This window comes from Alosa pseudoharengus, unplaced genomic scaffold (assembly GCF_046254945.1).
Source record: "Alosa pseudoharengus isolate Yale_2024_CS ecotype anadromous, Long Island Sound unplaced genomic scaffold, YU_APseudo_1.1 YU_APseudo_1.1_scf_11, whole genome shotgun sequence".
Lineage (NCBI taxonomy): Eukaryota > Metazoa > Chordata > Actinopteri > Clupeiformes > Clupeidae > Alosa > Alosa pseudoharengus.
The window spans coordinates 19,860,351-19,885,239 of record NW_027468576.1 but is presented as its reverse complement, the minus strand read 5'-3'; the positions used below and the strand labels follow the sequence as shown (position 1 = coordinate 19,885,239).

Genomic DNA, 24,889 nt, shown 5'->3' with positions numbered 1-24,889 from the left:
ATATACATAACAACATTTCGGAAATGAAGGGAAACGGATTTATGGACCACAGCCAATATTTTTGTATAGAGATCAAATCAAAGAGGACATAGAACTGTTGCATTTTTTCATTTTGAATGTAATTCATTTAGCAAATGCCTTTATCCAAAGTGACTGAAATGAAAGGTAGTTCATACTTTTTATTAGTTTTTGTGACCCTAGGTTTTGTTTTGGGCTGGTGTGAAAACATACTGTATATGAAATGGTTAAACATTTAGTTAAATAATAATAGGGTAATATATTTAATTTGGTTTGTGTCTTAACAAATGATCATGGTGTTTGTGTTTGATTGCTGACGGGGAGTAAATTAACGTCTGAATAATTTATAATAATAATAATGGTATTTATTTATCGGTAATTAAAAATCTTTCTGATTTACAAAAATATTTTTTTAGAACTGCTCATTGTTTCATTTATACTTTCTTTGGAGACCTTAGGATGGTTTTCATACAACAGCTCTATGTGACATTTAGTGTTGGCCAGAAGACTTAGATAAGGTTGCTCTGGAATCCCTGTGAAGTATAGTGCTGCATCTGGAAAAGCCTCAGTATCCTTCAGCCATACCAAGTAAAGATTACATTTTCCTCAGAAAACCCCCTTGAAGTAGCTTTATATAATCTTTTAGAATGCATTTAAGCTACTTCTTTTCACTTTTGCTCCATGAGCACAACGTAGCCTATATGATAAATACGTTGCGAGAATGTGAAGTGTCAATCAAGAAGAATTTAATTTTTTAGTCCTTAAACCCCACCACAGGAAATGCCTTCATATAATTTCTCTGCATGCATGTTAAACCACTAGCTGCCTAAAAATGCCAGTCGAATGCAAGTCCTCTGCAGCAGAGGAGAAAGTGAAATAAAATATCAAGACTTGAGAGGCTTCAGTGTCATAAAAACACCTCATTGCTTTAAGTGACGGTTGCACAGGTTTACTGGACAATGGGCACCTGTTGTTTAAGTGAAGCCACAGTTAGGCCTCTGTGTGTGCGCTCCGTCTGTATTAGAGGCTTGCTCCCAGAGGGGAAATCAGCTGTCACTGTTGTCAGGCATTCCTCTTGGAGGCAGGGTTATTTTTAGTAGGGGCCATGATCCTGCCTTTATCTGCTCCTCGCCTATTGTGTCATACACAGAAAGTACTGTATGGTGTCGGCCGACTTCTCCACGAGCACAACAAAGAAATCTAACGAAAAGGCCAGCATCCAATGGGGAATTATAAATCAAGGCCCTCTCAAACGTGTACAGGTAACCATGTGATATGGTTTATCATAATCTAGTTTGGCTCATGTAAATTCTTGAGGGCACTGTATGAAAAAAATGACCATAGACACAAAGACATAAATAACTAGTGTGATGTACAAAATAGAGACACTACTGTGATATTTTAAGGGGAGGCTATTCCTTTACATTCCCTTCATCTTGTTGTATGAGATATTTTAAATATTTCAATAGTAATGCAAACTTTGTGATGCGGGACACTGATGGTGTGTTTTATTAAGATGAATGGAAGAAGAAAGTCAGTGAGTCCTACTCTGTGATAATCGAAAGGCTGGAGGATGATCTGCGCATCAAAGAGAGTGAGTTGATGGAGCTCAAGCATGTCTTCAGGTAAGAATCCCCAAAGAGCTATTTACTGAACCCTGGTGTGACTGTGGCACACCAAGGCAAGCCACTGATTTCCTTACTCCAGCTGTGTGCATCTGACCTGGTTTATTAAATAGGTCATAGCTGTTTATTCAGTTCCATCTAAGGGACTCTTTTTAATTTGATTTTGCAGCTCTGACGAGGCCTTCCATAAAGTGAACTTAAACTACCGCACAGAGAGCGGGCTGTCCCTCTTACACCTCAGCTGCATGTGTGGAGGTATGTGATGAGAGAAAGAGAGAGAGAGAGAGACTGAGGAAAATGTCCGCAGATATTCCCAATTGCTTAGGAACTTTATCAGGCTTACACACTAAAGCAGCAGCAGTGTGCTTTACCTGAACAGGCAACAAAACGCACATCAGGGCCCTGATGCTGAAGGGCCTCCGTGCTTCTAGACTGACCAGAAATGGATTCACTGCACTGCACTTTGCTGCATTCAAGGCAAGGACTAGACGGTGCACTTTTCTACTGTCCCCTGTAATGTGTTCTGAGATGGATACTTTTGGATATTATTTGGAGCTAATTAGTGATCAGAGTGTTAATTCATAATAGGGTATAATAATCATTAGAAACATTAGGCCCTTTTACGATACATGTACTTTTCACAGCACATGGCAGTCTAAATGCATGAGGGTGAATGTGGTTTATTGTTGTGATTCTGTAACATTTTAACTTGTAACAACTTGGTTTGTCCACACGGTGGCATGCGTGAGACATGGCTCGATGGCACATACATACACATGTTGGGACTCTGATAATGTGTGCAGTATCAAGAGGGAAAATGTGATTGTGTTTTTGGTTTGTAATTGAAGGACAATGCGGAACTTGTGACTGCCCTCCTCCATGGAGGCGCAGACATCCAGCAAGTTGGCTATGGAGCCCTCACAGCTCTGCACATTGCCACAATAGCAGGGCACCATGAGGTTGGTATCTGCTTTAGAGCAGTTCTCAACCATTTTTTTGAATTGTGACCCCCCCACCCCAGAATAACCAAGTTAGTGTTTGCACAAAACCACACCACCTTTTAGATTAGATTGAGATTGGAGTCTTGAGTTTGAAAGTCACCATGAGCGGTAGATGAGGCTTCTACTTTATCAACCATTGCAGGTGTTATGAATGCACTGGACAACATTATAATGTTCATAGCAGCAATTACTGACCACAAACAACAATGCGCACAGTTAAAGGGACAAGACAGACATGGAGGACTACATATTATCATGACATAAAATAATTCATGCTCAAAGGCAGCAGTATTACTATTGCCAATGTATTGATCCTTTGCTAAGGCCTATACATAGACTGCTGTAGACTTGTTTGTTTAGAAATGGGAATGGAACTGATGAAAATTAATGGTTTTATGTAAAATGAATATGTTATTTGTTTATTTACACAATCTAACACTCTTCAGAAAAGTATCTTATAACACCTGTGGGGGCCCCAACCCCCAGGTTGAGAACCACTACTTAAGAGTGTTGCACAGGTGCTCAACTGCTGAATATGAATATAAAGTGATGACAGCTGTTCTGTTTTTTGTTTTTGGTGGAACACAAAAAGAGTTAGTTATTTTATTGAGTAGTGTCTCCTAAAGTAGATCATAGCTCTTATTCCACAAGATGGACAGTGCTTGGAGGCCAAGGATATTTTTCTTAAAGTTCAGGTTTTATGGCTTTGGGGTTGAGAAATTTAAATTGTGAACCATCCTTTCGAAACCCCATCTGAAGCCTATTTTATCTCTTCAGGCAGTGGATATTCTTCTTCAGCATGGAGCATACGTGAATGTCCAGGATGCTGTGTTCTTCACACCCCTACACATAGCAGCATACCACGGACACGAGCAGGTAATAATCATCACCCTGTGTCTGAGGTGATCACTGCTCTCCGAAAAGCTTGTTTGACAGGCATGCTGTCCAATCTCCATCCGGATTTTGGTTGAATTGGCTCTCCCGGTGCCAATGATTGTGGGCAATGTGTTTTGGTTAAAAATATTAATTTCTTTATGAGATTTTCCCTTTTCTTAGATAAATTTGCTTCCCTTCAAGGATGGATTTTCCCCATTGTTTTCATTGTGAGATTATAAAAGATGATTTTTTATACCTGTTTTTACTGAACTTTACCAGGGGTGCCAATCATTCCGGAGGGCACTGTAACTGTCACAGCATGATATACTGTACTCGTCTGCCATAGGTGTCCAAGTTGTTGCTGAAGTTTGGAGCTGATGTAAATGCCAGCGGGGAGGTTGGAGATCGGCCTCTTCACCTGGCAGCAGCCAAGGGCTTCCTGAATATCGTCAAGCTGCTGATGGAGGACGGGGGCAAGACTGATGGTAAGATAGAGTGATACATTGGGGGAAATAAGTATTGAATGCATCAACATAGTTCAGTATAATATATGTATTTCCAATGAGGCTATTCACATGAAATTTTCACCGGACATTAGTATTAACTCAACAAATATTTTTCCTCCACTGTACATGAGAAATATGCACGGGATGAAGTCATAAATATGTCCATGTAAGTGTAGGAATATACTCCTCAAGCTCCACTTTTAAACACACATTCCCACTTGTAGCCCCACCACATATGACATTCCATTAACTGATGATTTTAATGAGGTGATTGGAGTGTTTTGTTTTTTTCAAAGTCTAGTCCAGTCCAAAGTCAAGTCCAGTTTTTCTCCACACAGTGAATGCTCAGGATAATGAGGACCACGTTCCTCTGCACTTCTGTGCTCGCTTTGGACACCAGGAGGTGGTGCGCTTCCTGCTTCAGGGCAACTTCCACGCACATCCACACTCAGTCAACATCTATGGGGACACTCCTATCCACTTGTGAGTACGGACCAGCTGAGATAGAAGCTGACACCTCAGTCTATAGTCGTTACTACATATATAACATGTGGAATCACTGTAGAATTATGGGTAAATTTCCACCTGCACACTGAAATTGCTCCACAAAACACCCTTATTGGTAATCATTGAAGCTGTGAAAAAAATTTATAATAAGTTATTTAGGACCTGTCAGGATCAGCTTTTATTACTGTCTCCATTTTTGTGTATTACTTAACTTCTGGTTGTTCTCATAGGGCTTGCTACAATGGTAAGTTTGAAGTGGTGAAGGAGATTATTCAGCTGTCAGGAACAGAGAGCCTGTCGAAGGAGAACATCTTCAGTGAAACTGCTTTTCACAGGTATCTCATCCATCCACACGACTACATCTGTTTCAGACTATATCACTGGTTGCGCTGTAAGATATACCGTATTTTCCGGACTATAAGTCACACCTGAGTATAAGTCGCACCAGTGAAAAAATGTGTCATGAAGAGGAAAAAAACATATATATAAATATATATATGTTGCACCTGAGTCGCAGGACCAGCCAAACTATGAAAAAAAAGTGCGACTTATAGTCCGGAAAATACGGTAATACAACTGTGTATGTCTGCTCTCTCAGTGCCTGCACCTATGGCAGAAACATTGAGATGGTGAAGTTCCTGATGAGCCAAAATGCCATGAGCATCAACCACCAGGGCCGCGACGGTCACACAGGTAGCGACGCTGCCAAAAACATCTCACCTTACTGAAGCTTCAGAGCAGCTTCTGTCCCACAGATGACACTCATGTTTCTGCTATTACCCCTGCCGCAGGTCTGCACAGTGCCTGTTACCATGGACACATCCGGCTGGTGCAGTTTCTGCTGGATAGCGGGGCGGACATGAACCTGGTGGCCTCTGACCCCAGCCGGTCCAGTGGGGAGAAGGACGAGCAGACGTGTCTCATGTGGGCTTATGAGAAAGGTGAGACTGGGAAGTGATTTTTAAATGAATGAATGGATAGGTGGATGACTGAATGAACGAATGAATGAATGAATGAATGAATGAATGAATGAATGAATGAATGAATGGATGGATGGATGGATGCATGGATGGATGGATGCAGTTATGTTGTGTTTACTTGGTCTGATTGGAACTTAATGAGTGTTAGTGATAGCCTGACAAGTCAGACCCACATCAAGATGTAGGGTCTGGGAACTCACCATTGACAGTGCTCAATCTGAGGGGCGGGATAAACGGTTGTCTTTCAAATTCCCTCTGTACGCAATAGGATAGTGCTACAACTCATGAGTCCCATGCGTTTTCCCACCAGCAGAGCTAGTTGGCTAGTTGATCAAACTTTTGCCAACTTAAAAAAAGCTTAACTCGAGTCGTGCTGTTCGCCAGCAGCAGCATCCATCTTCTTTGTTTTCAAGTAGCAGGGAATTCATGCAGAACCGTCGCAAGTCAGTCGTCATTATGTTAAGCCCGCCCACCGACTCTATACACGATGTGATTGGCCTGATCGAAGTTTGATTTTTCCAGCTCACAAGCCAACGGAGAGTTGGCCGACTACCCTGGCTGCAAATTACATAGATTTCCAGATTTCTAGGCTATGTTAGTGAGTCATTTTTCAAATAGCCATTTAAAATTGTAAACAGACAAGACAAACTGTCATGGAGCAAGAGACATCAGCACTAGTAACAGAGAACCACAAGGCTGGATTTTGGAAACAGAAAGGGTTGTGGTGTTTTTGTAGTTGGCATTTTTACCTGCCATTTTTCTTTCAATGCAGGTCATGATGCCATTGTCACCCTGCTGAAACACTACAAAAGGCCCCAGGATGATTCACCCTGCAATGAGTACTCCCAGCCAGCAGGGGGTGAGGCGCGCTTCAGCTCAGAAGCTCTCACCATGCAGGGCCTCTTAGTCACAGGCTGATGCCGATCCTCAGCACCAGAGCCGTATACGGCTCTGCTCAGCACTACATTCTTCTTTAGTTACAGTAGCACTGAATAAATTTGAGATTCTACGAAATGGAAAAATAAAATAGAAAGGGATTTGTGGATGATGACTCTGTTTGATTATAATGTTTTTAAATGACAGTTTAAATGAGTTAAGCCAGCTGTCCGTTTGTGAAGATGTGAAACTTACAGGTCCTTTTTATTTTTCATAGATGGATCTTATGTGTCTATTCCCTCTCCCCTGGGGAAGATCAAAAGCATGACTAAAGGTTCAGCCACCGCACATGCACACACACACACACACACACACACACACACACACAGAGGGAAAGAGCGAGATTGCATCTCGGCCCATTGTCAAGAGCTGACTCATTGTGTTCTTGTTGCCATTGTGCTCACTTTGAACTCACCCAAGTGCACGCACAACTAAACACTCCCCAGGTTGATGACTACAGGGCTGCTTCTTCTAATCATTCAACCAGAGTGACACCTGTTAATACTGCTATTACTGATATGATTCATGATTAAAAATGTTAGAAATCCTTAGGCTTAGACACTGTAATTACTTCCCTTCTGCAGTTGTAGTAGTGGTATACTGTAGACTTCTGTCTCATGCACCACTGACTTGTTGATTGTCTCTCTCCAGAAAAAGCTGACGTGCTCTTGCTCAGAGCCAGTCTCCCTTCCAACTTCCACCTCCAGCTGTCAGAACTGGAGTTCCATGAAATTATTGGTTCAGGTAAACACAGTGAAAGATGTGGTGAAGAATACTGATTGTGTGGAGAAGTGTGGTGTAATTTCTGACTGTACTAACTGGGTATGCATTCACAGGTTCATTCGGAAAGGTGTACAGAGGCAAATGCCGCAACAAAGTTGTGGCAATAAAACGGTAAGAAGATAAATTCAGTGTTTATCAACACCAGTGCATCCTCCCCCCCATATATCCTCCATTTTAATGAATTTTCATAAATCATTTATTTTAATTTTGTTTTCCAAATAATTTCAGTGGAAATGTAATTGGGTATCGCTATTTGATTTATCTTTGCTCGATAAAAACAACAGTACTGCAATTTTATTAGCTTAAATACACAATTAAATAACATAAGTTATGAATGGCTTATGGTTTCCAGGCCAAGTATACTTGTATATACAAGGAATTTGGTCTCTGCATTTATCCCATCCGTAAATTAGTGAACACACAGTGAGGTGAAGCACACACTAACGGAACAGTGAGCTGCCGTGCTACAGTGGTGCTCGGGAAGCATTGAGGGGTTAGGTGCCTTGCTAAGGGCACTTCAGCCGTTCCCACTGGTCAGGGATCGAACCGGCAACCCTTCAGTTCCTAGCCCGAAGCCCTAACCAGTAGGCCACGACTGCCCCAGGGCATATTCCTGGGAGAATATACATCCAAAAAGTTTAATGGTCTTGAACCAATACAAAGTAATTCACAAAAACAAACAAACTACCATTACTTTGTTGTTTTTTATTTGGTTTTTAATATCCAGGTACAGAGCCAATACCTATTGTTCTAAATCAGACACGGACATGTTCTGCCGAGAGGTGTCCATTCTCTGCCGCCTCAACCACCCTTGTGTCATTCAGTTTGTGGGAGCTTGTCTCGACGACCCCAGCCAATTTGCCATTGTCACCCAGTACGTGTCTGGAGGTTCGCTCTTCTCCCTGCTACACGAACAGAAGAGGTGAGTGGAGCCCCTGCAGTGTGGAGAGGAAATCGTTTCATACCTTTTATAATTCTATAGACCGACATGTCTTTCAAGGAAGCTTCCACAGACTCAACGCCTGTTAAACTCAGACACTTTGCTGTCTTGATTTGCATTGATCTGTTGAAAAGTGTGCTGGAATGGACTGAGCGATCAATGTGACTGAAGTGAGTCAGTAACAATGTTTAAATGGACAGGATCATTGATCTGCAGTCCAAGCTCATCATAGCCATCGACGTGGCCAAGGGCATGGAGTACTTGCACAACCTCACACAGCCCATCATCCACAGAGACCTCAACAGGTGAGTTATTATCCTCTTCAACATTATTATCAGCATCAGCATCATCACTATTGTCATGATCTTCATCACCATCATCATAATCATCAACAGCAGCATCACCAACACTACCAGCTTGCCTATTTCCACTAGATTATCCCTGGTTTTGTAAAGGAAAAACACCATTATGACTATTAGGCAGAGGTGAACATCCCGGTTTATGTATTGATTCTACTTGAGCACTTAGCTCAGATATTTTCGCAGATTAGGTCAGCTACAGGACTGAGGGGTTCTGCTTATTAGAATCAGCTGGTTTTGTACTTACTTTCCGAAGCCGGGATGTCCACCTCTGCTATTAGAGTAGTATATTTATGTTGCAAATAATGCTTCTCTTGCATCTTATGTCATTGGGTTTTTTCCCAATCTGAATATTCCCTAGCCACAACATACTGCTCTATGAGGATGGCCATGCTGTGGTTGCTGATTTTGGAGGTGAGACATAAGACATGTCAAGATGTAGCTTTCATTTCCAAGAATTGCTACACTCTTGATTTTTGGAGTTTAATCTATCTTGTTTCCACTCTCAGAGTCCAGATTTCTGATGTCTGTGGATGAGGACAATATGACAAAACAGCCTGGGGTTTGTCCTGCATTTAATTTTTAAATCCGTTCTGTTAAATCTTAACCATCACACAACACACAAAGTGTCTGCTTGGCTGGCATTCTTAGCTATGCTAATGCTGCAGCTCTGCCTGTCAGAGCTCCATATGAAGCTCAGGCAGCCGAGTCCTTGGAGTGGTGAGTGTGTTGAGTGATGTTGCCGTGGTGATTGCAGAACCTGCGTTGGATGGCCCCCGAGGTGTTCACCCAGTGCACACGCTACACCGTCAAGGCCGACATGTTCAGCTACGCCCTGTGTCTGTGGGAGCTGCTCACCGGGGAGATTCCCTTCGCCCACCTGAAGCCCGGTACCGCTCCACTCAGAGCTGGTCTAGAGTTTAGCCTGACCTAGAATGCACCTATAAATCACTACACAATGACAGGATTCATTACTACCTGCGGTATACATAACTCATCCCATTACTTAGTCCATGGTAGTCAGTATAAGTATAATGGGAAATTATATCATAAATTAGTGATTCAGACCCATCTCCTCATAAGTACAGTATTTTAACATCATTAAGGAATTTATTTGAGATGGACCTGCAGGGAGTAGCTGGTCCCAAACTTGAATTGAGGTGATGACAGAGCACATGTACTTGGTAGTAAATCCATGGTTTAGGTGTTATGACAGACTTTGTGGACAAAAAATAACTAACCTGTTTGCCAAGTAAAGCATTACACAATACTTAACCTTACTTTAAATACAATTGTCTGCGTTTGTCTAAAATTATTTTTGAGGTCTCAGTCATATGTTACTGATGGGATCGTATGTTGTCGGGAGCTGAAGAGTGCTTATTCTCTCCCCTTGTCCAGCGGCCGCAGCGGCTGACATGGCCTACCACCACATCAGGCCTCCCATTGGCTACTCCATCCCCAAGCCCATCTCCGCCCTGCTAATGAGAGCCTGGACAGTGTGTCCAGAGGTGGGTGGTCTGTCCACACGCCACTCAAACACCACCTTCATTACCCACACAGCATCCCTTCCCATAGGCCCCTGTAGAACAAGCTACACGGATTACGCAGTCAATTCTAAGGGCGGCAATAACACAAATGTCACATATTTTCAATGTTAGGGATTTGAACAAGCATGCAAGTAGTTTGCACAGCTTCTCTTAATGTTCTCTATATCCCTGGCTCTTAGCGTTACCATCTGCCTCAAAGCGAAAATGCGCTTTTGACAGCAGGGAGGTGTTGAGCTCAGAGCTGCCTTTAGCACTGTGTGGGGACTGAGCTGGTCCCCAGGTGCTCCCCATTGCATGACTCCACACCGGCTCTCAATGAAGCCCGTCGGTTCCCACAGTCCCGTAGTGAGTCTCAGTAATGAGGCTGTTAGTTAGTGCGTGTTCGCTGGCCCTCATTACGAAACATTCTCTCCATTCCGGGGCATGTCGTGGCAGTCCTCACTCTCCCTTCGCTCCCTCCCTAACACTCCGCCTGTGCCAGTTGCGGCTGTTTGCCAGGACCTGGTTGCCAGCCGACAGCGTCTCTCTCTCTCTCTCTCTCTCTCTCTCTTCCCTCTCTCTCTCTCCTTCTCTCTCTCTCTCTCTTTCTCTTTCCCTCTCTCTCAACAAAAAGACTTCTGTCCGCTCAGGTCCCCTGTGAATTCTCCTCCTCCTCTCAGCCGTACCCTTGGGCATCCCTGCTGAAGTTTGGAGCAAACCACAAACAAGCTACCAAGCCATTACCACACACTCAGCAGAGTCAGCACTATCACCTCCCACAGATCTACTACTTCTTAGGAGGCACTTGGCCTTTGTACAGTATGCCAGTACTGTAAATCAGGCCTTACTCTGAATACTGAGTTTTTTAGGCAAGGATGCTGCTTTCAGAGAAATGCCCTTTTCCCAAACACTTCCAATACACTTTTCTAAATAATTAATATGATATACGGGATTAGACATTACAATATGAATATTGAATATCTTTTTTATGTTTTTTATATATCTCTTTATTCTGTTGAGGATGAGAGATTGCTTTGAAGCCACTTCTCTCCCTGTGGTGAATAGGTCATGAGATCACCATGTCTAACTTGAACATATGAACTAAGCCAAGGATATGTTAATGATGAATATGGTAATGTGTACTTTGGTTTAGATCTTTGACTTTGGTCATTGTATCTCACGAGAAGCACTGGTGAACGTAATGCGTTATTTATTTCTCCTAGGAACGGCCTGAGTTTTCTGAGGTGGTGGCAAAGCTTGAAGAATGTCTGTGCAATGTTGAGGTGGGCTGTGGCATTATAAACCTCTTGTTCAAAGATCTTAGAAACAGAGTGGAACCCTCTAGAATCTTTGTTCTTCACCAAAGCCAGTCATTGTGAAAATAATGAGTGGTTCATGTTAATGGTGTTGGTGGTGACTCATTCAATCATTACTAGTTGTCCAGTTTTCTTAATGTATATAGACAAATAACTTTATCCGTATAACCAAGTTTATTTCCCCAGTCTTCCTGACAAAATAGGGCATTTAGCTAAAAAAGTTGCCCGCCAATTAATAGGGCATTTAGTTAAAACAGTTATCAGCCAAATGTAATTGATCATTTGTGCGTTTGTGCATTTCTTTTAACGAAGACGGTCTTCTTGTCAGGATATCTTTCTCATTAACTTTTTCATTTTTCAGTACATGTATTGCTGATATTTATGTTAGCTAGTCTGTCAGTATAGTATATTTAAACAAGTGGATGTTTGTTTCTTATGCATGCAATGGAACATTTGTCTATTCCTAATTGAAGCATTAGATAGCTAGAAACTGTCTTTTATATCTTTAATATAGTTGTCTTTAGTTGAGGCCACCATGCGAATGTTTATCAGACACGTTGAATAACTGCTGTATTAATATCAGTGTTTCTTTTATTATGTGTCGCATAAAGTTGATGTCCCCGGCGTCCAGTAACAGCAGCGGTTCTCTGTCTCCTTCGGCCTCCTCTGACTGCTTGTCTGCGCGTGGTGGGCCCGGACGTAGTCATGTGGCAGCGCTGCGCTCGCGCTTCGAGCTGGAGTACGCCCTCAACGCCCGCGCGTATGCCGTGTGGACTCAGAGGTACACACTCACCGTATTGCACACCACATCAAAAGAAAACTGAGAGAAATGTTAAAGAAAACTGAGTGGGTGAAATGTGTTCACTGATTTCTGTTGTTGCAACGCTGTATATTGAGTATGACCACCAAGAGACAAAATAAGTAGGCCTAAAGTGCCTACACTGCGCCTCAGTAGCCCCTGAGGTCTAATTATTAATACAGTAGTAGCTTTCATTGTATTTACTTTTAGTGTTTTCCAGAACTCCTCTACGTGGGGCTAAACAAACATTTGAGGTCCTCTGTAAAACCCAGCCGTAGGCTCCCACTGTCTGTGCTGAATTGTTTGCCCAGTGACGCGCTCTACACTCCAAACACTTCACTGCAGCACTTTAAAGTGTGGTTGCCAGGCGACTGTGTCACAGAGACAAAGGAAAGCAAATGCAATGAAACATGCATGACATTCTGACCAGGGCCCTCCCTGGTGGCCGGCCCTTAATTCTTCATGTGTGTGGTGCTTGAGGTCGAACCGGAGGCAGCCAGGCAACACACAACACAGTGACCATTCAATTAGTGGAGGCTTGACTTTTCCGCTCATGAAAAAGAAGTTTTACATATAGCCACAAGTGGCGATAATGGGCCCGAGCACCTACGGTTCCGACCCATGACATTTCGTAATCCTACAATCCATTCACATATGGTGTGTGTTCGAAATGGGTAAAGTTGCTGCCTTTTAAGATATGTAACTGGGGAGCAAGGCAGCAAGTGCGGTTCGAAACCGAAAAAAAAAACAAATTCTGCTGCCTTTTAAGATATCTTAGAATTCCCAAATTACGGTCATTTTTGGAGGCAGCATCGATGGACACTTCATGCTCCCTCCTACCCATAATCCCTTGGGGCAACGTCTGAAACAGCTGTGAAAGGTAAACAAACATGGCGGATGACATCAGTAATGGCTGCTGAATCTGTTTAAAATGTAATTTGTGGGACCTTATTTTGCTTAGATTTGTAGATTAGAGATGAGAAATAAACAATTTACTATCTGATTATGCCATTGTTGTAACCATGAATAGCGTCTGGTCTGATATATCTGCCGGCCGTAAAACTAATTTATACCGTTAGCCTGCTAGCTTACGTAAGCTAATTTAGTTTAACGTCAGGCCTTTGCTAACGTCATACCGTAGTGTTAAGGGACCGTTCGTTATTTATAAACGGGGTCACCGGAGGAAAATAGGGGAGGGTCATGTCTTTTTATTCTTTGTTGAGGGGAGGGTCACCTAACTTTTTTTTGTCTAGGAGGGGGGGTCACCCATCTTTTGTATTAATGAAAACAGCAAAAAATCTAAGTGGCTTGTTTGATTGTTGATTTCTGTCGCCATATAACGTTCTCTTTCGTTCCATAGCTCTGTCAACATTGAACAATGAAAATAAGGGAGATTTCCCGGGTTTCTCACGCAAAGTACGGAAAATGTCAACATCCGTCCCCATTAACGTTGGAAGGGTTGGAGCAACAAAGTAGCCTACTTTATTCACGCCTAACAGCCTACATCCATTTGGTCAACTTTATCCAGCCCTAAAAAAGCTAAATTTAACTTTGGTTTACTTGTAGTTTACCATGTAGCCTCACTTTAAACAGTGTGCATGCTTATAAAGCATAGCCTACTTGTGCTTCATTCATCCACACATCCAGCTCCTAACGTTTTGACAAGCATTTCTACCAATTGACCTTGTTCCTGCCCATCTCTAGCTTTGCGGTCTCCATCCTTTCTGTTTTTGTTGTTTGCAAAAAAATATATAGTAGGCCCTATTTATTGGTAACCAGCAACAAGTGCAATTTGTTAATCGCTGTCATTCTCTCTCCTGCCAACAAAAATGTGTTACGTTCCAACTAGCAGTGCGTAATTCTGCTTCATAAAGTTGAACAAATACATTGGTCATATAAATAGCCAGTTTATGGCCTACAATGTAGAGCTGGTAAGTTATGGTAGGTCAACTTGGAGTGAATATACAGGGGTATTTCTTTGGCTCTTAGCCTGGCAGGTGTGCATGTAGACATAGCCTATACGGCCGAACACTGCAAGCGCCAACGAATCGTGCTCTCACAACAACCACGTCGTTAACTTAAATAGGCCTAGGTTAACATCACTTTGAGTTCGCATTCAAGCAAGCAAAACGATGATTTGAATACATCTGTTTCACTGGAAGGGCAAAGGGTAACAACAAGACAACACAGAGACAGGCCAGAATGCAGGACTAATGTTATGAGAGTATTACAGTAATATGGGATATTCTACGGGAAAATATTAAAACGGCAAGAGTGGGGAAAAGTTCAAATGATAGGCCTAAACCCGGAAAAAGTTGGCATGTTAGGTATTTTTCGGTCCCTGTGATTATTTGTGAAATTGTGCAAACGGCCTTTTCAAGTCATTTGAGAAGGAAGGAGTGTAGCAAGCTCCCAAATTGACGCTCGTCTGAGAAATTGAGTTTTGGATAATGTTCAGCTTCGGCAGCTTTACAATGACTGAGGAAGCCTAGAGACGAGTCCATAGCAACAAGTTCATGTGTTGAATTTGTTATTACCCAGTGTGCTTTGTTGAATGGTCTCAATGTTTTATTGTTTTAATTCATGTGAATACTTACTAGAGGAGTAACTTATTTCAAGTAGGCTAATGCAGTTGCAGGAAGTGTGCATTTAGTTTCCATGCTTATTGTGTTTCCACAACAATGTTAGTGAGTAAATCTACTGAAATGGCCACCATCTTGGTGAAGTGTGATGTGTAAGATCAGAAAGCAGAGGGTGAAATTAGAACGATAGCTTGCGTCGATGTGTATTCATTGCGCTTTGTAGCGGGTGGAAGGTATCGACAATTAGCCGGGGAGGGTCATGTCTTTTTTGAAAAGACTGATGGAGGGTAGTTGAACATTTTCTTGCAGGCACGGGAGGGTCATGCAATTTTTGTTTTAAGCACTCAAAATCCCTCCGGTGACCCCGTTTATAAATAACGAACGGTCCCTAACCAAAGATTCTAGAGTGCTACGCTCGTTTTTAAAAGATGCATTTAATCCAAAGTCATGCCTAGTGAGACAGCTCTCTATGTAGGGAGGGAGGCAGTAGGCAGCTGTCTCCCGTTTCGAACACACCAATGGTATGTGTGTCAAATGCACATATCTGATGTGTGTACACAATTTCACAAGTTTACATTTGAAGCTTAACTCACTTCCTGTTGGATGTGGCAGTATTATGCATTAGTATATGCTGATCAAAAGACTCAATGACATAAATTATACACTGGTCAAAAAAATTAAGTGAACACTTACAGCTTTCCACAATTGTAAAAACACATTTTTTGAAACCTTCCAACCTTTTCTCCATTCTCAAACTACATTCACAGAATGTCTGACAGTTCTTGCAAAATAAAACACTCGCCTCAAAAGTTTTACTTGGGCTCAGAACCAGACAGTGTCAGAGTACCGATCCAGTGTATGATTGAAGTGTTCCCTTAATTTTTTTGAGCAGTAGGCCTATATGTTGTAAGTTGTAAATTATAGTGCCCCATAGACAAAATTTCATGAATTTATAAATATCTACACCAAACGTGAAACCTGAAACAAGCTAAGACCGTTGAAATAGCTGTTCTTTCTGTTACCAGGTGGTGGCATGCCAGACATGCCTTTTGCGCATGTGAATATTATCATCATAATCAATTATCTCTAGTATGAGTCATGTCAAGTAACACATGTCGAATTTACATTTCCTGTTTATGTGGCAACATTTAAATTAATTATTTCAGCATAACATATCAAAAAAACATTTCACAATTCCAAATTAGCAACATCTTGATGCTAGATAACCAACTTTGACATGAATTGGATGAATCATTGAAAATTGTTCATGTACAGTGGGCGTTACTTTCAAATGGCCACTTCAGTCGCGCATTACGCGGCGTGAAGCTGCGTGAAACTTTAGTACCACTTAGCCACTGTGCGTCGCTCTGCCACTGTACATCGCTCTGTCAGTAGCCTGCCTGCTGCCCCTTCTGAAAAAGCAGGAGGCTACCGTTAAAGAGAGGAATCCCAGCCTACGAATTCAATAACAAAATAAATCATGCATAATTAAACATTACCTCGATTTAGGCTATTTGGGTATGGCTTAAGGCTTGACTACACGGTGGTAACGAAAATAGAAATCTGCTTTTGATAGCCTAACGGTGCCGCTCCACAAAACGAAAAAATAACTTAATTTGCTGTCTAAGTTATTGTCAGTGTTGGGGGTAACGCAACTACGCAAATCAAAACAGTGTCTTGTGTGATAATTGAGCCAGTAGAGAAATAACTGTTCAGAATTAATCTGTAGCCTTGGGTAGGCTTCTGCAGAAAACAATGTTGTTGGCGATTTAATACTATTATAGTAGTCAATTGACTGCTTGACATGCCATTTTTATTTTTCTGTACAATAAACAAATACATCTGCTTTATGCCGCAGAATTACATTCATATTTGGCTGACTTCTGCAGACGCGCAAAAAAACACTGCCACTTCCCTCCCCATATTCCACTGATCACACATCAGATCAGCTTGTAGGCCATTAGCAATCTGTTTATTTCATTTTATGAAGCCTATACAGTAGATCACCTACCACATTCTCACTTGCAATAGACAGATGCAATAGCCATTGGTCAAGTATTGAGTATAAAGCAATTAAGATAGTAGCCTATACAAAAAGTACTTCATACTATCATAAAAAATTGTTAAAACGAATAGCAATTTGCAACTTGACAAAACACTGGATTAAATATCGTAGGCACAGGAGAAAACTTGTACATCCATTGGCCCGTGGGGAGATCACATGCCATTTACTATTGGACATGGCTAATGAACTTTACACACGAAAGTTGTTCGTCTTGGGGAGCCTCACGCACCTACAGCAGCAGAATAAATAACAGGCGCACACCTGATATAAGGTTGATTTTCTCCAGACTGGAATGCTCAAAAATGCTAGAAAAGTACCTGAAATGGTCTGAAGGGTTTGAGGATCATGAAAAACTGCCCAAAATTCACATTCCTAACTCTATAGAACCAAGACCTTAGCATAATGTGGTGAAATTCTGAGCTGTGGCCATAGACTTCAATGGAACAGTTGCTGCCTCTGCACTGCATAAAGGGGGTCCGGGTTCCCGGAAGTGGCTCCTGATTAAATATCTTGCTCCGCCATATACAATTTTTGTTTGAACCAAATACCAACAAAACTCCAGAGAGTGAACTCACCAATCCCTCCCACTTTCCCAAACTCCCATCCCTCCCTTTCGGTGATTGGCTGGAACAGTTTTGTTGTGTTTGGGGGGACTGGCTTGCTCCACTTTGTTTGTTTCCCGTTCAGCCAGGGTTGTGTCCGAAGACTATATTGTTGTTGTTTTTGGTTACAGTGTACTCAAAGAGTGGAGAACTGGCGGATCGTGAGGAGATATTTGCAGAATGTGACAACTTTTTTACTAGTTAGAAATCGCTTAGAGTCGCTGACGGCACCTTTAAATGACATAATGACATAAATGGACTGGCTGATGACAATACAAACTGCTTAGCAGCTTACTTGAGCCCAAGGGCCCTGACTCAGACACTATTGTTCTTGACTGACAGGAGCACATAAGCAGGTTTCAGTTCTCCCTCATTAATCTTTTATGATGTGGTTCTAAGAAATCAGCATTCTAGGATGCCCTTGAAGAGGTAATAATCACAGCAATTTGTACACAATGGCTGATGGATTCTGTGTCACTCTTCCCCCCCCCCCCCTTCTACCTGTACAGCTCAGAGCGACGGTCATCGCAAGGTCTGTCTTTGGATGATCTTAGGAGGAATTTACAGCAGTTCCCACCAATGGACAGAAATGGTATATCGGGAAGTTTTAAATACACAAAACACAAAATTCATGTCATACAACGATACTTTCAATTAATATTTGTGGACGTCATTATAATATGGTTACGTAGAGTTCATTTTGATGCAGACAGTAGTGGATGTATTGTTACACAAACCATCTATTCCCCCATCTATTGTCTCATGTGCTGAAATATTTTTTTCTTTTGTCCTGTTGTCTTTCCTCACAGGTTATGTGTCAGATCCCATGAGCACAATGAGGTTTCATTCGTGTAGCAGCAATGGGAGCTTTGAAGACAGCAACTAACACCCCACCTCAGCTTTCTTACTCTCTAAATCTCACTACGTCAGTCCTGAGTGTCTGTTCATTATACAATAACTAACCATCACTGTTAACATTATAACATTTTGTAGGTTGTCATGAATACTGTGCTCTTCACACTTACTTTTGAAGTGGTTATATTGTATATTTTTATGTAAATATGTTGCTTTTTTGGTCATTTTTGTTAGAAAGTCATAGATGAGATTGTCAAATTATAAGTGTCAAAATTAGGCTATGTGTAATCCTGTGCTTTGACATGCAAAATTGCATACAGAAGTCAGAGAAATGACATAACATAATGCATAAGGAGGGTTTAAACACTGGGTCCATCTGATACAAAATAAAACTTAACAGTGTTTAACGTGAATAGCATATTTGAAGTTTTTGGCCTTCAAGGAATGTCAGGTGCAATATACACTCACAGCAGGGCTACACCAGACACACAACTGAAGTGTTTGCAGAGTGTATTCTGCAACAAATAGCTTCCACTATAATCAAATGGACTGGCTATTACAGACATGATAGTGGGGCACATTCGATAAAATTAGGCCTCTGGTGAAACAATTTAGCATATTCGTACAATCCTGCCATTACGTTTACTGTAGCAAAATTGTTATACAGACTCCAGTTTATTATCATCACTGTATAACAAAGGTTTACAAGGACTAAAAATGAATACATGCAGTATTCTTCATTCAATATTTAAAGTCAAATATAACTAGAGCTGACAAATGCACCTGATATAAGATTATCTCCTTGTTGAGATTCAGTGTTTTTTAAAACATAAAATATAATGTGTAAAGTGTACACCATTATACTGTCACATAATGGCATTAATGAAATTGTTAAGATTATATATTGTGTTTTATATATATATATATATATATATATTATCAAACAAACAATGACTTAAATGATTCATGACTTAAAATGTGTGACATGAATTTATTAGTAATTTCAACAATGATCATATTTGTAAAGAAAAAAAAAGTAGGAATTAAAAACATCACCTTAACCACCTTAACTTATGTAAAACATGACTACTTATAAATATTTGTGCTGACACATTTTAATCATCCACTTTATTTTTAGTGAACCTTTGTGAAACCTTTAGTGAAACTATAAAGTGTTTATGCAAACTGTGATTCAGCCCTTCTCTGTACAGAGGTGCCAAATTACCTATTCAAAGTGTATGCAGTTTTCATTGAAATTCTGCATGTACCGTGCACACAACATCAAGCCAGTGTGTTGTCATCTCAAAATCTCATGCATACTCTGGCTCCTATGATCAAAGGAAAGTGTGATATTGTAATTTTCTCAGAGAGAAATCCTCTGTGTGTATGTACGGGGTGAGTGAGTGAGTGTGTGTGTGTGTGTGTCTGGTGGTCTGTGTACTACTGGCTTGAGAGTGAGTGGATGAGTGTGTGTGCATTTGTGTCTGGGTTTGGGAAGAGTGTGGACATGTTTGGGTAAGGGTAGTCTGTTTGTGTGTGTGTGTGTGTGTGTGTGTGTGTGTGTTTCTGCTGTCCTCTGCTCTGCTTTGCCCTTTAAAGTGTGTGCGCCCGCTTCCACTCCGGGCTGACCTGCGGGAGGTCCACAGCATATGAATAATTAAATTATTTGTGCTGAGAGCGTCCAGGGGTATCTGCTTTCAGTAGACTGGTAAAAGGCTGTGTACACTAGATCCCCTCAGCATACGGCACATCCACGAGTGCTGTCCGTAAATGATAGGTAAACAGTGCATCGCCGTACGAGAGTAAACATACCACCACCTAGACTCACTAAAATGGTTTCTCACCAAATCAGTGGGTGGTTCATCTGTAAACAACCATGTCACTGTGCAAGCTTCAGAACTGATTGAAGATGTTCACAGGACACATCAGAGTCTTCACTTCATTTGTACTCTACCCCCATATAATCAACAGCGGCTCTATAAACATAAAATGCACATTTTTATATTAATACTTGGGTCTGATTACTATTCAGTCAGCAAAGAGAGTGAGTGTTACTTACTGATCCATAATTTAACTGTCACTATTAATGAAATATGTTAGTCTCATATTAAAATGCAAGAGGCAATTAATCTTACCGCCATGGCCCTCATTTGGTTTCAAGTTCAGTAGCTCTGCTCTGGGTGAGCTGTAGATAGCCTTGGATAAGTGGTTGGACCAAATAAGCGAGAGTCCTCAACTGAGAAAGTGCTCAGTCTGTCTCTGCTAAGACTCTGAGGGATGACATCCTCAAACCTCAGCTGTTGCTTTTTCTCTGTTGTGTCTTCAGCATGTGCCGAGTGGACAGAATGATCTGTTTTGGTGTGAGATGCAGATTCAGATGAAGATTCAGAGTCCGGTTTAGAGTCATCCTTGGTTTTGGTGGTGGCTATCAGATCGATTACTCTGTCTGATACAGCTCCTTGTTCATAAGGTTGGTTTTCCCTGTCTTTTGTTGCTATGCTGGCTGTGTCTTTCTCAGCATATTCAGTTTCAGCAGTAAGCCTAACATCTCTAATCTCTTTATCTTGCCTCTCTTCCAACATGTCTTTGGTTGCAAGAGTTGACTCATCATTGGAATGCTTACTTCTTACATCAGATTCTGCTTTTTCCTCTTTAGTTTCCATAACAAAGTCCTCAACAGTGGTTTCCTGTTTGTCTACAGTGTGTGCGCTCATTGGCGGTGAGCCGTAATCCTCTTTCATTTCAGACATTTGATCCAGAGTATCAGACTCTGGCACATTCGTGAACTGGCTTCCCTCCCCCTTCTCCAAGTGACCATCCACATCCACTTTGCCCTTTGACAACGAGGAGGTGTCTTTTATGTCATCTAAGGGCTCGACAAATGTCTGAAAACATCCTCTGGTTTGGTGTTGGTTCACCCACTTAGAGACAAGATCTCCCACTTCCTGTCGCTCTAAGGATAAAGGAGACGTTAAGCTTTCAGCCACAGACTGCTCCCCATTAACCACATGCTCTTTCTCAGCACTGTCCAGCTCTTGTGCGCCTACTTGACCTTCCTTTGTGCTTGTGTCCTCCTTTGCTTCGGAGTCTTTTGGCATGCGTTTGTGCCCTTTGGTCTCCAGATCACTCCCGGCTCCACCTGGCGCATCAGGCCCAGTACTGTTTGTGTGCACTGTGTTCAGTCCTTCTGGCTCTTGGATTAGAAGAAAAGGCTCGATTTCTGTGCTAGTCTCTTCAACTTGTCCGTCGACGTGTGCTGCGTGTGTGTCTTGCTTTGCTGTGCCTTGTCTGTTCAGGTCATCTTTTGAAGTCTTTGACAGAACACTTCCACATCCGTCGCCATCAGCTGCATCAAACAGCTCTTTGCCTTTTTCATCTTCCACCTTCACCTGCGTCTCAACAGACTCGTCCGAGCTCAGCTTCCTGTCACTCTTTGTGTCATCTCCATTCATTTCCTCCACGTCATTTTGTCTAACTCCTACAATCTCCTCTATCTTTGTCTCTTTCATCTCCTCTCCCTCTGTATCAGAACTGTCTCTCTGCTCGTTATCAGTAATCTGGTGAGGCTCTTGACCTTCAGGTTCACACTTCTTTACCATATCTCCTGTGCATTCACTAGCTGTTATTTTCTCGCCATTTTCGTCATTGATTTCAATATTTTCTAGTTCACTTTCAACCCCACGTATCGCAAACTCAGACACTGGAGTCCTCTTTATCTTCACCTCTATAACCTCCCCCTTGACCTCTGCATTCTTATCACCATGCTGTGACTCCGTTCCATCCCCACTAACTGCTGTCTCCTCCATTTTAAACTCCATGACAGCATCCTTATCCTCTCCATTCACATCCCTGTCTGCCTCTGATTCATTTTGATTTCTCAGCTCTCTTTTCTCTGCTCTTGTGTCATCACTAACACCACCACCCTCGTCTGCTTTCTCCCTGCTGTCTTCTTCCTCTCTACCTACGCTGCTCCCTCTTTCGCCATCACATGTTTCACTGTCATTCTTTTCCACATCATCTGCTACAGCTTTCTCTGACCTTTCTACTTCCCCTACCTTGGTGTTTGTATCGTTATCTTTCAGTGCATCCCCGACTTGATCATCGACCTTCGACCTTTGACTTTCTTTGGCTGCACTGCTGTTTTCTGCACCATCTACAGTTTCAGCGCCTCCTTCCTCCATGTCTTCAGGAGTTTCACTCTCTGTGAATCCTACGTGATGCTCCTCACCATCTTTTATACTTTCTTTCTTTCTCTCCTCTTCGTTTCCCTCTGATTGATGTCCTGTTTGTCCATCGTCTACCTCTCTGTCGTCCACCTGTCCATCAGCCGACACGTCAACTTCCTCTTCTTTCACCTCATCGCCACCATCATGCCCACCATCATCCATTTTAGTTTCTATCTCCATATCCATTTCAGTTTCTTTCTCAGTTATTGGTTCAGCAGTAGGTTCTGCAGTCTCAGTTTTGGCCTCTTTGCCTTCATCTTCTGCAACATCCATCTTTTCTTTCCCGTCACCCTCTACTGATTTCTCTTTTTCTCCCTCTGACACACTATTCCTTTCATCTCCATCAACACCATTGTCTTCAGTGTTGCTTTTGCCCTCTCCGCTAATCTCTTTCACTACATCTGACAAGTAGCTCTTTGCATCTTCATCTTCAGCTTTTACTTCATTTTCTGCCTTTTTATCCTCTGTATTTGCTGAATCTTCCTCGTTTGCTACCTCTTCAACTTGATCCCCTTCAAGCTGTTCAGCAGCATCTACATTAGCTTGCTGTTGAGCAGTTTCTACATTCTCTGTTTCTACAGGTTTGATCTTTTCCTCTCTCAGTTCGTCTACAATCGCTCCCTCTTGAACCATGGCTACACTCTCATTTTCAGCAGTCTCTTGCTTGACCTCATTATGTCCTTCATCTGAATTGTCTGCTTTTTCCTCTTTCGCGTCTTCTTTCTCTTCAATATTCTGGGGATCACTCTCATTTTTAACAGTACTCTCGTTACTTTCAACCTCTTTTGTATCTACCAACTTCTCCTCACTGTTTTCTCCACTTTCTCCCTCCACAACGTCCCCTGTGTCAGAAGGTTTCTCTGATGTTTCAACGATGCTGCTCTCTGGTTCCTGTTGAGTACTTTCATCAACATGGGTGCTGTCGTCATGTGCTATTGCATCATCTGCTTTTGTTGTTTCGCTCTCAGCACCCCCATGCTGCTCATCTGGGGTTTCTGGCCTCTTTGTGCCATCAACAGATGGCTCCTCAGACTGTCCTACCTCTGATATTGGCATCACACTCTCCGAAGGCTCATCGCTTGTTTTTTGTGCCTCAGTCTCTGAGACTCCAGGTTCTCCTTCAGCTGTATCAGCAGCTCCTTCGCTGGAGTCCATCTTTTCGACTTCTTCTTGGTCTTGCTGTTCGAGTGGTGCTTCAGACTCCGTGGTGTCTTTCATCTCCTCTGCAATTTCCTCATTGTTCTCTAAGCCTGCGCTTGCAGTTTCGTTGGCAATGGTGCTGGACTCCTCGGCCTGTTCCTCGGCACTCTCGTCAACATCCTGCTCCTTCTTTTCTGCCTCAGTTTCAACCTCACATGGTGCTTCTTTGGCCTCACTAGACTCCATCTCTTCTTTCTTCTCACCCTCAGGATTAGCAGGCACCTCTAATGCTGCTATACTGCTGTCATCCACTGCTTCCACGTTCTCCTCATTCACAGCACATTTCTGTTCTGCTATCACATTTTGTTCATCTGTGGCTTGCTTCTCTATATTTTCAGGTGAAGGCTCCCTCTCTTCACTGGCCTGTGCACCTGTCTCCTCAATTGCAATTTCTTTAGAGCCCTCTTCACATTCCTTGTCCTGTTCTTTCCCAGGCTGTAGCAAGCTGAGGGCAACACTTGTGTCTGGTTCAACAACTGAAAAGAAAGGTAAACAGACAGTAACATGAAGGCACTTCACAGTTAAATAAATATGCATTTCCAATATTGTCAGGTAAGCATAAAAAACATGTATCCCTGTAGCTTCGTTATTCCTATATCTCTTTGGAAGAGCAACATGCTAACACTACTATGATCATGAGTTTGACCTTCCGGGAACTTTACCAAACTTCAACTTTAAGTCGCTTTGTATGAAAGTATGTGGTGAGTATAAGTGTATAAAAGTGTATACCTGTAATCTGCTGACTTAGCGAGAGGACATACCTGATGTGTCCTGTGGTGTTTGGTCTACAGACGCCTCTTCCTCTTCCTCTGTGCTGGTGTCACTGAGTTCTGGTTCTGGACTTGAGTGGCTCTCGTTCAAAATGGCCTCTGCCAGTTTCTCCTGCACAGACTTGGCTTGAGATGCAACGAGCACAGAGAAAAACAAAGACTCAGTAAAGCAGTTCAACATTTAAATTTTTTTGTCTTTATATTAAATAATAAGTTTAACGGCTGCAATCTAATATAATATAATTTTGATTTTGCTAAGAAATTAAAGGACAATGCACAATAAAACACACACAGCATAATAAAATCATTCAACTTTATTTAATTGAAAAAGAATGTGATCAAAAGCACAACATGCACAGGACCAACAAACATGCACATTGTTGATTATCTGCTCTGTTCAAATGTTTTTGATCAAAA

At 42.0% G+C, this 24,889-nt stretch overlaps 1 protein-coding gene across 4 annotated transcripts; it reads left to right on the top strand.

The window, feature by feature from the left end:
- The first annotated feature begins 85 nt into the window (after positions 1-85).
- tnni3k (TNNI3 interacting kinase) lies at positions 86-19,166 on the top strand. 4 transcript variants are annotated; one of them, XM_076278303.1, is made up of 26 exons: positions 86-165; positions 1,169-1,280; positions 1,535-1,643; positions 1,813-1,898; positions 2,023-2,120; positions 2,492-2,602; positions 3,422-3,520; positions 3,867-4,005; positions 4,365-4,509; positions 4,764-4,868; positions 5,132-5,226; positions 5,325-5,474; positions 6,286-6,372; positions 6,667-6,723; positions 7,101-7,193; positions 7,286-7,343; positions 7,960-8,154; positions 8,373-8,477; positions 8,893-8,945; positions 9,041-9,093; positions 9,289-9,421; positions 9,930-10,039; positions 11,281-11,340; positions 11,985-12,154; positions 17,931-18,013; positions 18,231-19,166. In XM_076278303.1, the coding sequence occupies exons 2-26, from the start codon at positions 1,241-1,243 to the stop codon at positions 18,305-18,307; spliced, it is 2,511 nt and encodes an 836-aa protein (XP_076134418.1). In that variant the 5' UTR covers positions 86-165; positions 1,169-1,240; the 3' UTR covers positions 18,308-19,166. The 4 variants fall into 4 exon arrangements, with proteins under 4 accessions (XP_076134418.1, XP_076134417.1, XP_076134419.1 ...); XM_076278302.1 differs by lacking the exon at positions 86-165 and having other exon boundaries at positions 464-1,280; XM_076278304.1 differs by lacking the exons at positions 86-165; positions 9,289-9,421; positions 9,930-10,039 and having other exon boundaries at positions 465-1,280.
- The last annotated feature ends 5,723 nt before the right edge of the window (positions 19,167-24,889 follow it).

What these genes read in the sequence shown, in the direction of transcription:
- tnni3k (XM_076278303.1), top strand. Translation starts at nt 1,241, where the DNA reads ATGGGGAATTATAAATCAAGGCCCTCTCAAACGTGTACAG. An exon ending in GCCCTCTCAAACGTGTACAG is followed by an intron (nt 1,281 to 1,534) that starts GTAACCATGTGA and finishes TGTTTTATTAAG; the next exon opens with ATGAATGGAAGAAGAAAGTC. An exon ending in CTTCGCCCACCTGAAGCCCG is followed by an intron (nt 9,422 to 9,929) that starts GTACCGCTCCAC and finishes CCCCTTGTCCAG; the next exon opens with CGGCCGCAGCGGCTGACATG.